This window comes from Poecilia reticulata, linkage group LG10 (genome assembly GCF_000633615.1).
Source record: "Poecilia reticulata strain Guanapo linkage group LG10, Guppy_female_1.0+MT, whole genome shotgun sequence".
Taxonomy (NCBI): Eukaryota; Metazoa; Chordata; class Actinopteri; order Cyprinodontiformes; family Poeciliidae; genus Poecilia; species Poecilia reticulata.
In genome coordinates this window covers 6122346-6136102 of record NC_024340.1, presented here as the reverse complement: position 1 = coordinate 6136102, position 13757 = coordinate 6122346, and the positions used below count along the sequence as shown (strand labels likewise).

At 41.2% G+C, this 13757-nt stretch overlaps 2 protein-coding genes across 4 annotated transcripts in view; one reads left to right on the top strand and one right to left on the bottom strand.

Annotated features, from left to right (window-relative positions):
• The window catches only part of zgc:154054 (Alpha-1,3-mannosyl-glycoprotein 4-beta-N-acetylglucosaminyltransferase B-like), a 45581-nt gene that overhangs the window by 27330 nt on the left and 4494 nt on the right, over positions 1 to 13757 (bottom strand). Inside the window, exons 1-2 of one of the 3 annotated variants that reach the window (XM_008419748.2) lie at positions 3305 to 3514; positions 3036 to 3194 (exon numbers count right to left, since the gene is read on the bottom strand). In XM_008419748.2, coding sequence (XP_008417970.1) covers positions 3036 to 3099 — 64 coding nt within the window. In that variant the 5' untranslated portion in view covers positions 3100 to 3194; positions 3305 to 3514. Of the gene's footprint in view, positions 1 to 3035; positions 3213 to 3304; positions 3515 to 13757 lie in introns of those variants that run through there. The other 2 variants (XM_008419747.2, XM_008419746.2) reach the window with 2 other exon arrangements.
• The window catches only part of LOC103470996 (matrix metalloproteinase-17), a 43885-nt gene continuing 33640 nt past the window's right edge, over positions 3513 to 13757 (top strand). The window contains 1 exon segment of the mRNA XM_074186865.1: positions 3513 to 3588. The gene's annotated coding sequence lies outside the window, so the exon portion shown is untranslated.

Sequence of the window (13757 nt, the reverse complement as noted above, 5' to 3'; positions counted from 1 at the left end):
CAGTAATATTCATTCATCACCTGCTGCGCCGCCTAATCGTCATGTGTTTCACATCATGTGTTGATTTTTCACTGTTCAGCGTCGGATTCTCTGTTTTTATGCCATAATTCACATCTAGTTCGGCGCTCCGTTTTATGTCCCACTTGTCCTGTTTCAGAGTTTTGCGCAATGTGCGCGGCGGTTTTTTGTTTTTGTTTTGTTTTTTTAACTCCCTAAGGTGCAGGGCGGTCGGGAAACATGTCGATGGGGAAAAGGCAGACTGACATGAACCTTTTAAAACAACGGAAACAATTTCTACATTCTGATTATTGAAATTTTAAAGTGCTGTGTTGTTCTATTACCCCGTTTCATACCGGACCACTTACAGCACCGTGTTAACGCTATAAAATGAACGCTCTCTATCGAGGAATCACCCATGGAGGGATTTCTTTATTTAAATGGGTTCATTTTTCAGAGGGACACAAAGTGAGGGCATCGTGATTTAAGTAATTTCATGTTTATAAGAGCGATTTTCTGTTGTTCTTCCATGGAAGCGGGCAGCTTTCAAACGGAAATAAAACACTTTTTAATATAAATTGCTGCTTTGACATGATCACAGAACTGCCAAAACATATGTAGCCTACATAAATACCATACAAAGTGAATCACAGCAGCGTCATCAGCCGGTGTAACACTGAACTGATGCGAGCGGACTGCGCCATGAAGCTACAAACACTGAATAGAAGATGAGCTGCCATCGATACAGTTGCAGCCAAGCAGGATTTAATGTTACACAGTACAGTTTTACCAAGTTGCTCAAAGTCTAAACTGGTATTGTTGTGGATTTAAGGTGTAAAGTTTACCGTCGACCAAACGCCCCCCAAAGGCATCCCAGCGCCCCCCTTTTGTAAAAATATCCTCCAGCGCCCCCTGCCGTCCTCTGAACGCCCCCTGGGGGGGCGGTACTGCCCACGTTGAGAACCGCTAATCTAGATTAACATGTCATGATCACTGTGAAACGGAGCAGGGTCTTCCTTTGACTATACAGAAAAAAGGGGTAAAAATTTCTTCTGGTCCAAAATTAGTCTAAGCAGTTATTGTAGTTTCCCTGTAAAGTGTAACTGAGTTAGTTATGGTTAGTAACTGTTTAACACAAATCTTAGAGAAAACATTGTAAAATTCCAAGAGGACAGATGCCCAAGCTACCAGAATAAGGGAACAAAGAACGGGGCTAGAATGGCTCCAAATATTTGAGCGTGAAAGTAGAGTTCTTATCCTGTGGCCACTCACTGAAACTATCCATCCATTATCTACACTTGCTTATCTCCAGGTGTGCACCAATAAATCAGCCCTGATTTGCTTCAATTTGGGAGATCAGCAATTACAGGTCCTTCTCAAAAAATTAGCATATTGTGATAAAGTTAATTTTTTTCCATAATGTAATGATAAAAATTAAACTGTCATATATTTTAGATTCATTGCACACCAACTGAAATGTTTCAGGTCTTTTATTGTTTTAATACTGATGATTTTGGCATACGGGCTGCACAGTGACGCAGTTGGTAGAGCTGTTGCCTTGCAGCAAGAAGGTTCTGGGTTCAAATCCCGGCCCTGGTCTTTCTGCATGGAGTTTGCATGTTCTCCCTGTGCATGCGTGGGTTTTCTCCGGGTACTCCGTTTTCCTCTCACAGTCCAAAAACATGACTGTCAGGTTAATTGGCCTCTCCAAATTGTCCCTAGGTGTGAATGTGTGTGTGCATGGTTGTGTGTCCTGTCTGTCTCTGTGCTGCCCTACGACAGACTGGCGACCTGTCCAGGGTGACCCCGCCTCTTGCCCGGAACGTTAGCTGGAGATAGGCATCAGCAACCCTCCCGATCCCACTAAGGGCCAAGGGTGTTAAGAAAATGGATGGACGGATTTTGGGATACAGTTAGTGAAAACCCAAAATTCCTATCTCAAAAATTTAGCTTATCATGAAAAGGTTCTCTCAACGAGCAATTAACCTAATCATCTGAATCAATGAAGTAGTTACTAAACACCTGCAAAAGATTCCTGAGGCTTTTAAAAGCTCCCAGTCTGGTTCATTACTCAAAACCGCAATCATGGGTAAGACTGCCGACCTGACTGCTGTCCAGAAAGCCATCATTGACACCCTCAAGCAAGAGGGTGAGACACAGAAAGACATTTCTGAACGAATAGGCTTTTCCCAGAGTGCTGTATCAAGGCACCTCAATGGGAAGACTATGGGAAGGAAAAAGTGTGGCAGAAAACGCTGCACAACGAGAAGAGATGACCGAACCCTGAGGAAGATTGTGGAGAAGGGCCGATTCCAGACCTTGGGGGACCTGCGGAAGCAGTGGACTGAGTCTGGAGTAGAAACATCCAGAGCCACCGTGCACAGGCGTGTGCAGGAAATGGGCTACAGGTGCCGCATTCCCCAGGTCAAGAAACTTTTCAACCAGAAACAGCGGCAGAAGTGCCTGACCTGGGCTACAGAGAAGCAGCTCAGTGGTCCAAAGTACTTTTGTCAGATGAAAGCAAATTTTGCATGTCATTTGGAAATCAAGGTACCAGAGTCTAGAGGAAGACTGTGGAGAAGGAAATGCCAAAATGCCAGAAGTCCAGAAGTCCAGTGTCAAGTACCCACAGTCAGTGATGGTCTGGGGAGCCATGTCAGCTGCTGGTGTTGGTCCACTGTGTTTTATCAAGGGCAGGGTCAATGCAGCAGCTAACAGGAGGTTTTGGAGCACTTCATGTTTCCATCTGCTGACAAGCTTTATGGAGATGAAGATTTCATTTTTCAAAAAATTAGCTTGGCTCTTTGGGTTAAATCCTTCATGTCATCCTTCATCACCAGCTGAGCTAACCCAGTCTGCTTCTACATGCTTTTCGTTGTGCGTATTCACACACTGACCAAGAAATATTGAAAGTTTACAAAAATCTTGGCTGCACTGTAGCAGACCCTGTTGAGTGTATTTGCTCTTCTACAGCACTCCATGAATCTACTAGTGACAGAATGTGTTGGGCTGGTCTGGCTGAGTGCTCTGCTACTCACCCATAATGCTGCTGCTGCTGGACATGTTGCTCCAGAGGTGGCTGACATTGGCAGCGCGTGTCATGTTCCCCAGCTGCTCAAGGATGATGCTGAGATCCTTGCTGACCTTTCCTCCCAGCTCTTCTGCCACCGACAGTCTCTTGTACAGTATCTGCAGATCTGTAGTTGTGGAGATAGCTGTATACTCTAGTGATTATGCTTTCTATGTGGTAGAAGTTCTCATTTTAACTCAGACAAACCAAACTGGACATTCACTAAGAATAATATACCTGTGTTTCGGGCCAGTTGTATTCTCTTTTCCTGTTTTTGCCTTTGAGTCCAAGTGAAGCTACAATGCTAAGGTAAGCTAAGGTCCTCAAACTCACTTTATTATTAGAGCGAGATAACCAATGTGAATTTGAAAAATGCAAAATGAAAACTAATAGACCCGTGTTGGGTCACTCTTGGCAGCAAAAACTCCCAAACATTTGCAAAAACTGACATTTTATTGCTGTGGAGGAATTGTGGCCTACTCACAAGCCCAGACCACCATATGACCACACCATGCTTGACTGTAAGTGTATGTTTTCGTTTTGTTTTGTTTTGAAAAGTTAGTTTTACAATTTCCATAAGTTCCACTTTTGTCTCAGTTCTGTTGTTCAAACCTATGTGTTCTTTTGGGTCACTGCTTGCCAATTATTAAACCCTTGTTTTGTGATTGGTTGTTCCCGTCTGGAAGTAACAACTCTTGTTCTAGAGTTGTTCTCAACTCTGGAACAAGCAGTTCCCCTCCAAAGCAGTCGGTGGCAGCAGAGATGTATCCTTAGGCAGCATATTTACAAAAACAGGAATATATTCTATTAGCGACTGCCAAACAAAGTCGCTGAGCGGCTGAGTAGGGAAGTGGTTGTTGACGCGCTAGCTGATCAAAACGTAAATCCAAGCTGCAGTTGCAATGATTTTATTGTCAATATCCAAAAGGCAAACAGTGTTCAAAGGCAGCATAAAAACGGATCCGTAGAATTAAACAGTGTTAATAAGACAAACCATAGCGGTCAGCAAAAAGTAGACCTCCCCTATCACCCACTCACTGAAATTACCAGGAGAGCAACAGGTGATCTACAATCACTAATAACACCACGTGATCCCGTGCTACACCTATCCACAACATTCCGGCCCCTAATTATTACATCATTACACAGTAATAATTACTCATACAACACCATAACCTAAGATATACACTACATCAAAACACACAATGAGATAACATAATACATTCAAACAGTCCATGAAAGTCATAAGCAAATAGTCAATCATTTCTTCTTTTCTTCAAAATAGTCCATCCATAGTCGGTCAGTCATAGGCCAGAGGTTACCAGCACTTAGCCTAAATATAGTCAGTCTGCGATGTACATCTAGTTATGGTAAAGTCAAGTCAAAAGGTCATGTCAAGAGTTAAGTCAAACAAGTTATCTTCATTGATCAAAGGTCTCCTGAAGAAGGCATATCTTTGTGATGGGTCTGCATAAGCAGCTGGTTGGGGTCTTAATCCAGAACCGACGTACAAGTTCATTTTTATCTGGCACAGTTTCTGTGATTCTACCGATGATCCAGGAACCACGAGGTGCAGAGTCATCCATTAAAAGGACCACATCTCCAGGAACAAAGTTTCATCTAATCTTCATCCACTTTTGGCGCTGTTGAAGTTGAGGCAGACATTCTTTAATCCATCTCTTCCAGAACAGATCAGATATGTATAGGACTTGTTTCCTTCTTTTCCGTGCATAAATATCATCTTTCTGGAATAAACCCGGTGGTAAACTTGGATTAGAATTGAGTAAGAGAAGATGGTTCAGTGTTAGAGCTTCCAGATCATTTGGATCAGCGGATTCCAATTTAATAGGTCTACTATTGAGGATTGACTCCACTTTACAGAGAGCAGTTTGTAGTCCTTCCTCATCCAGATGCTGTGTTTGCAGGGTAGAATTAAGAACTTTTCTGATGGAATGGATCAATCTCTCCCATGCTCCACCATGGTGTGACCCAGCTGGAGGATTGAAGATCCATTTCACTCCCTTCAGAGACAGCGCATCAGAGATCTTTTCTTGATTCCAATCTTCGATCGCTCGTCTCAGTTCACGCTCTGCGCCCACAAAGTTGGTACCATTATCGGACCACAGCTCTTTTACTTGGCCTCTCCTTGCAATGAAACGTCGTAAGGCGTTAATGAAAGAGTCTGTGTCAAGAGATGAGGCAACCTCAATATGTACTGCTCTGATTGCCAAACATGTGAAGATAACTCCATATTTCTTCACAAGACTTCTCCCACGCTTCACTTCAAATGGACCAAAATAGTCCACTCCAACAAAACTAAAGGGGGGCTTCTCAGGTGTCACTCTGCTTTCAGGCAGGTCAGCCAATTTGTTGCTGGCCTGCAGCTCCGTGAAGCCGTCTGCAGATCACACACCTTGACATGATCKTTCTAATCAATGCACCAGCACCAGGAATCCAATATTTCTGATGGAGCTTTGAGAGTATGTGGTTCCTACCACCATGACCCACCTCTTTATGGATATATTGGAGAATAAGATAAGCAATATGAAGATCTTTAGCAACAATGATAGGATGTTTAGAATCTTCAGACATGACAGCCCTGCTGAGACGTCCTCCAACACGCAGCACATCATCTACCAGAACAGGATTTAACTTGTATATGTGGCTGCTTCGTTTGACATTCTCTCCTTTTTGGAGACAGAAAATTTCTTCAGAATATCTTTCCTTCTGACAAAACTTGATTATCTCTATCTCAGCATCCTCAATCTCTTCCAATGAGAGAAAGCCAGTATGTAGCTCACCCCTCTGATGAGCACTTTCAGACTGGGTTGTTTCACATGCTGGCTGAAAATGTGCCTTGTTTCTTTTGTGATGCAAGAGCATTGTTTTGAATCTTAAAATCCAACCCATTACTCTGACAAGACGAGTCCAGGATGAAACACRATGAATCAAAAGAGCCAAAGGATGATCATTATCTTGTGCGCGAGAAACATCAACAGAAGCAGACACTTTGACTTCAGGGTCGTCATGTTGAAGTTCCTGTAAGTTCTCTGGGTTTACAGGCCAATCTGTCTCTGGCTGTGTAAGGAATGCAGGACCAGATAACCATGTAGTGTCATGTAGAAATTGCTGTACCTTCACACCCCTGGAGGCAAGGTCTGCTGGATTATTATAGTCAGCACACTAATCAGGCTATTTGTTAAATCAGGACCACTCAGGAGTTGTGCATTGAGAGAAATGCCCTGGAATGATGCAGCACAGTCAAAAACGACCCAAATCTTTCCCTTGGTAGGACGGTACACCCCATGGTGAGGGATATACCRAACCTTTCCATCACTGCGCTCCAAGTCTGTGGTTGGCACTCYTTTTGCATAACCTTTGGATAGAAGATCTTTCATGAAGGCAGTGTAGTCTTTGTGAAAGTCTTTATCTCTGATGAACCTTTTCTTTAAGCTCAAAGCCCATTGTTCAGCAATTGCTCGGTTATCAGGCATTCTTATGTCTCGGTCTCTCAAAGGCAAGGCAATGTTGTAGTGTCCGTCACGCAAGGTTACTGTCTTACTGGCCAACTCTAGAAACTTGGAGTCTTCCTTTGACAGCCCCATTTGCTCATCATGGCTGCTTTCGGGAAAATCTATCTTGAATTGTTGCTTCCATAGATTATACAATGTAACAGCAGAAATTCTGTTCATGGTGACAGCTGACAGACAATCTGGTCTTTCCCAGCATTCTCGATCAATCGGCCCATTCACTGTCCAGCCAAGCATGGTTTTAATGGCGAAAGGTCCATCACCTTCGCTCCTGATGACCTCTAAAGGTTCTAGGGCTCTGGGCATGTTCATGCCGATCAAAAGCTCCACCTGTGCTTTAATCTCTGGCAAATGAACACGCTTCAAATGTGGCCAGATATCCAGGTCTTGTTGCTTTGGRATRYTACTCAGGTCTAYAGSCATTTTATGCTGAGTAAAGAGRTCAGGCATGTCATAATACAGTTYRCTGTCCAGTCCGKCAATTTCAAGTTCAGGTACAATGAAGCTGTCCACAACTTTCTCTTGTCCCATGGTGCGCAAGAGAATCTTTGTTTTTCTCCCAGTGAGATTCAGCTTATCCAAAAGACCCACTGTACAAAAGGATGCTGAACTCCCTTGGTCCAAAAAGGCGTATGCTTCCAGTGTTTGTTGACCTTTCTTTGATTTCACCTTGACTGGCACRATGGGAAGTCGACAGTCCTGTTCACCGGCCCCAGTAAGACCACTAGACTGGACTGTGACAGGAGATTTCACTGCTTCAGTAGTTAGTTGAACTCCATTCTTCTTCTGGTTGTAAATATGGAGTATGCTTGCATGTCTGAAACCACAGATTTTACATGAAAGGCGTTTTCTGCATTCTTTGCTGTGCCCTGTGCGCAAGCAACCAAAACAGATGCCATTTCTCCTAAGAAATGAAATCTTCTCATTATGAGGTTTCCTTTCAAGCAGAGAGCATAACTCCAGTTTGTGTCCACCTTTGCAAAACAAACAAATCTTCACRTCAGTCTGATGGTCTTGAGCCTCTGACGGATTATTTGTCTCCACAGCAGAAGTAGTGATGCCAAAGCTACTTCCTGTAGTTCTTGGGCGAGAAAAACGTTTCCCTCCATCTGTGCTCTTGGCTGATGGATTTGTTGATGGAGCATCACTTAATTTTCCAAACACAGGATCTGTAGTCATTTTGACTTGACGCTCAATAAAGAAAACAATGTCCATAAATGTTGCTCTTCGATGCTGCTTCTCCTGAATGTCACATGCTACTGTTCGCCATTTATCTTTTAACTTATATGGCAATTTTTTCATCACAGCAAGCATATTAGCAGGTGTGTTTAATTCAGAAAGATCATGAACCTCCTCCATCGCATTACAAAACCCTCGTAAGAACAAACAGTATGCCTGAAGAGCTTTTCCATCTTCTGATTTAATTGATGGCCATGAATGAACTTTATTCAGGTAAGCAGATGCAATAACATGTCCATTTCCAAAATGCTCATACAGCATAAGTCTTTGCTTTTACATATCCACCACCATCAGACATATGTTGACAGCTTTTGACAAGTTCGTTGGTGTACGGTGCGAGGTAATGCAGGCAATCGTCAGGATCGCCAGTCTTTGATTCAATGACCTGTTCAAACGAGCGTATAAAGGCCCGAAAATGAAGCGGATCGCCATCAAAAGGATGAATTTCTCTTTTGGGTAGTGAAGAGAGACTTTGTTGACGAACCATCATGCAAGTTAATTCATTTTGTTTCTCCATAATGGATAACARATTTCCATTGGTTGCTGATTGAGCAGCTTGCTGCAGAGGCATATTTGATATTGTTCTGCTTACAGGATGAGAGGATCCAAGTGCAGACCTTTTCTTTGTCACATTTTGTTGCATTAGTTTTATTTGAAGCTCTGCATTTTTATTAATTATTTTCCTCTTTGTCTGTAGAACAAAABTATTAGCATCTGCATTAAGAGTTTCAATAGTATTTCCTTTTGTTTTAAAATACGATTCCATTCCATTTGATTTCCTTGAAGCCGAGCTTCGCACTGCAGATCCATTTTTCAGCACATTTACTTTTGCAGCAGTTGCAGCYATTTCTGCTTCCAGTTGAAGCTGCTCTCTTCTTTTTCTAAGTTGCTCCTCCTGTTCTTCAATAGCATGTTTTTCTTTCAGCATAGTTTGACGTGTGAGCAAGGCAGCCATTTCAGCCTCTGCCCTGAGATGTGCAGATGAAGTTGATGATACTTTGGAGCTTGACTTGCTTCCTTGATTTGAAACACTGTCAGATGGCAACACATAATCTTGAATGTCATGCTGGAGATTAGCAGATAACTGAGGCTCCATTTGTTCTTGAACCTCCATTTCTTCTCCTGATGTAGTTTCCTGTGACTGTAACATGTCAGAGGATGGTCTGCTTGAGGATTTATTTGTTTCAGAAAGCCATATTTCAACATCCTCAATAAACCCTTTGTTGTATTCAGTGATACTGAATACAACAAATGTATTTTGTTCATCTTTCTCATCAAGCGGAATTAAAGRCAGCAAAGATTCATGCAACACAATAGCATCATTAAACAGGTGTGTTAACTCATCCCCAGCTGTGATTTTACTTGTGAATAATTTTTATCATYTTTCATCAACTCTTTGAGAGATGATATTTCATCTTTCATTTTCTTTACATGCTTTTTCCGCTCTGTTTGGATAGTTTCAATTTTATTTGCGAGAGCTTTCTCAGTGAGAACAATCGTTCTTTTATCCTTATCAGATTTTTCAACAACAGACACAGCAGATGATCCACTCATTTTAATCCAAAATAAAGGAAACTTCCAGGTAACAGCAAATCCTTAAACTTTATTGAACGCACGAACAGGCACAGCACACACTCGCACATCAAAATCCCGCAGCCTCAATCTCACAGCAAAACATAGCACAACAATGGCTTCACATGGCAGAACCAAAGTGGGCTTAGAAGAACGATACGCAGCACCAAACATTCAGGTTACATACCACTGTCGTCTTCTACTTCTCTGTCACGAGATCCTCTTTCGTGGGTGCAGTGGCGGTGGTGTGTGAGCTCGCGTTGGCGTTCCAGCTGTGCGAGAAACTCCGTTGTGTCTGTTTTTTTTGCTGACAATTATTAGCGACTGCCAAACAAAGTCGCTGAGCGGCTGAGTAGGGAAGTGGTTGTTGACGCGCTAGCTGATCAAAACGTATATCCAAGCTGCAGTTGCAATGATTTTATTGTCAATATCCAAAAGTGGCTCTTGTGCTGATCAGTTGTTTTTCACCATAAACCATTTTCCTCATTTAGTATTAGATCAGAACAGAACTTTGTCTGATTTTCAAAATTGTAAAATGATCTAAAAACATTTGCACAAAAACAGAACGTAATCTATCAGGAGCTCCTATATTTTCACAGCACTGTATTATTCTCAACATTCCTTAATATTTTTAGAGATAAATACAGGATAAAATAAACCCAGGGTTAGTGACAATCTCAGTTAGCAAGTGTCTTCATTTACATTTTAACTGAGTGATTTCTTAATATCAGTCTTAAAAATGTGTTATCTGAAGACACAATACATATGGATTATTCCATCTGTATTGATATTGTTCAGATGCAGTCACAGACAGAAAAGATTTACAGTAGTGACTGACTTATTATATAAGGAAAACAATCAAAAACTACAGAGTGTTGCACAAAGTGCGGAAGTATGTGGGATTAGCAGGCAAAGGGGTTCAGGTTTGATTAGGTAAACTACCTGTTTTAATTATATACAGATGAAACACATTGAAAAACTACATATCTGTGAAAGTATGTTGTGATGGGAACAAGCAAAATCGTGGCCCGGTAGTCAGAACACCTAARCCAGTAAATGCATTCACAATAGACAAAGAGTTCAGATGATACAGTCACAGACAGAGAAGATTTACAGTAGTGACTGACTTAAAAGCTTCCTGTTACCAGTTTGACCAATCAAGACATCAGCCACTTAAACACTTCCTAATATTCATGTTCATCAGACAGAAAATAGAGAAAACTGGAGAGTTTCAGTAGCTACTATTGGCCATTTCACGAGATCTGATAATCTTTTAAACCTCAATGTATCATTCACGGCATTATTTAGCTGAGTTAGACGTGTTTTTGGAGTGACATCTTTCCTGACATTTGATCAGCTTTGACAAGATAATGCATTAATGCATAGGCGTAAACAGGGCGCGGTATAGGGGGAAAAGTGATGATAATTCTAGGGGCCCTGACCAACATAAGGCCCTCCACAATTTAATTATTACTTTTTTGTTCATAGAAAAAAAATTAAAAACGGGGCCCTGTCAAATACAAAATTAATCATATTGTATTTTCAAAGATTGTTTTTAGCAGTAAAAATGTTATGTTCCCACTCCCAGATCAAAAAGCACACATCCATATTTGCCCTGAACCACCCTGGATCTGTATGAAATGGTTCGTTCCTGCTTGGAGGTTTGAGAGAGCGTGATGTTGGTAGTAGCAGACAGTAGGAAACAAGAACGACTGTGGCAGTTACTATGCTGCTAAGAAAAGTTGTAAAATCAGGTTTTCAGAAAAAATAGAGAGAGGAAGAGAGAGAGAAAAAGGCAAGAGTGTTCATTTATAACACAGTTTTTCTCCAAGAGAGGTTGGTAGACTGTGTGAGATTATCAACCATTTAGCATAGTTAGCTTAGCTACAAACTACGGTTTGCCTCCATTTCACTAGCTTTAATGAAATAAGAAAAAAAGTTACTAACATATTCATATATTTAACTTGTCCCTTGTACCTTTTACCACTTATAAACGAGTCAGTCAGCAGCAGATATAACCCACGTCCCTCCTGACCCATTCTCTTCTGAGTGAAATTAAAGCTACAGTATGTTACTTTTATATAAATATTTTTTCACATATTTTTTAAAACTGTCATTATGCTGTGACAGTATGGTATGAGAAATAATCTGTGAAAAATCTATTTCTTCTGCCTTCTCCCAGTGCTAGAGACAACCAGTCATTGGTAGGAGAGTTTTAGTGCTGTCAATCACAATCTCATGTTGTGCTGCTCATCCTTCCTCCCCCTCGATTTGTGCCGTGCTGCAGCTAGCGTAGCACAGAGCTGTGCCGATTCAAACTGTGAATGCTCAGTTCAGTTAGGATAGCTACCAATGACGGCAGATAAATGGTTTCTTGTAATGATAAGTTGTTTCTCCACCATTAGTACATTTAGCAGTGAGTGAATGAGGCTAATTCACAGTGTTAAGAGCGTTCTACTAGTTCTGATTGGTTATTTTGGTCAGAATGGTGCATTACTTTAACCAGTAATAGTAATTCAGGAAGGAGATGGAGGAGATTGATTGTTTTCACAGATTATCTGTCTCATAACAAACTGATATGACATCGTGACAGATTTAACAAACATGGAGAAAACATATTTTTTATTAAAGTTATGTACTGCAGCTTGAATAAATGCAACTACATAGCATTTTTGAGAAGTCTGGATTGGTTTATGTGTAGTTGCACGTTGCTTTTGGGAGAGACATTTTAGTCATCTAAAACTAATAGAAAAAATTTAAGCAACCTACTTGCTTACTGGATGTGGACTGTTTAATGTAAAATTCATGAGCAGTAAATAATGTGCTAATTATCAGTATTGAACCAAAGAAATTAAGTTATATTCAAGCCTTTAAAAGTGTGATGCTTTTTATGGGTGAAATAGACTCAAAAGAATTTAACAGCAGCTGCACAGGGGGGCCCAAACAAATTTTTTGTCATGGGGCCCACGATTCCTAGCGGCGCCACATAGTGGTAGGAAAATCAAGAAAATGATGGCTTATCATTCGTTTGAATAAAAAGCTGCATCATGTAACCTCAGCGAAGTTACATGATGCGTAGGGAGGGAAGGCGGGTCCTTAGCCCCCTCAATCTTGGAGAAGTCTACAATTGCCCCTTCACCCCCTGCCCCTCCCCCACAAAGAAATCATGAAAGAAACATTTGTATTTAAACAAGGTCAATATAAAAAAGGCAATAGAAACAAACAACGAAGTAAATCTGCCATTCCTCTAAGAAAAAAACACATTTTTAGGTTCCCCCCCCCATTGTTAGAACAATGATTCAGTCCAAAGTGCAGGAAGAGCAACAGCAGTGCAGGCTCCGTCAGAGCCGCTGAAGTCATAGACATAATATAAGGATAGACGCCTCATGGATCGCTCTCGCCTATTGTCGCTGACGAGATTTAGGGCGGCCATCTTGGAGCGGTACACCGCTCCACTCAGTGTGTTTAGCAGGCACAATGACGTATCAGCGCATTTAATCGATCATAACACGCTTTTTTGTTACTGGAAACCATATTCAAACATCTATCAATGCTACATTGATAAACAATTGTATTATTTAAGTACGTTTGTAGGAGCAATTTTCCCATTTTTTGGTTAAATCTTAGAATTTAAATTGTTTAGTTTATTCTTATTATTTATTTTCTAGTTGATTTATCATTAGAATTTTTGTTTAATTTGTTGTTTAGAATAAGTTCTTTGATTAGCAATTTCAGGTTGGGATGCGGGTATCTTAGGTAGCTTATTATGCACATGTGTGGTCTGAAGGTTTTTTACCAGCCTTTAGAATCGGTCACTTCAGTCATCAGTCAGAGAACAGGTACAGGAATCAGAGCAGAAGCCTGTATCTTTTTGGCTGAACAGTAAAATAAAAAACCAAAGAACTATAATTTGACTTTTTGATCCTTTTGTGCTACGTAAACCAGAATCCACGGTGCATCAGGTGACTATTTGAGTTGGATTCACTTTTGTTTTGATCACCTTCGAGTTTTGAGCTTTTTTGATTTTTGAATTTAAGTTTTGGGACAAATAGTCACTACAATGTTTTTAATACATAGTTCAGCATATTTAAATATGCTTAGTGGCTATAACAATAGAATAGGAATGGAATATTCTGCCTCTCCTTGGGCAGCCACCTTATCGTGGTGGAGGGGTTTGAGTGTCCCAATGATCCTAGGAGCTATGCTGTCTGGGGCTTTATGCCCCTGGTAGGGTCACCCAAGGCAGACAGGTCCTAGATGAGGAACCAGACAAAGCGCAGCCCGAAGACCCCTATGATGAATACAAACTTTGGACTTCGTTTTCCCTCGCCCGGACGCGGGTCACCGGG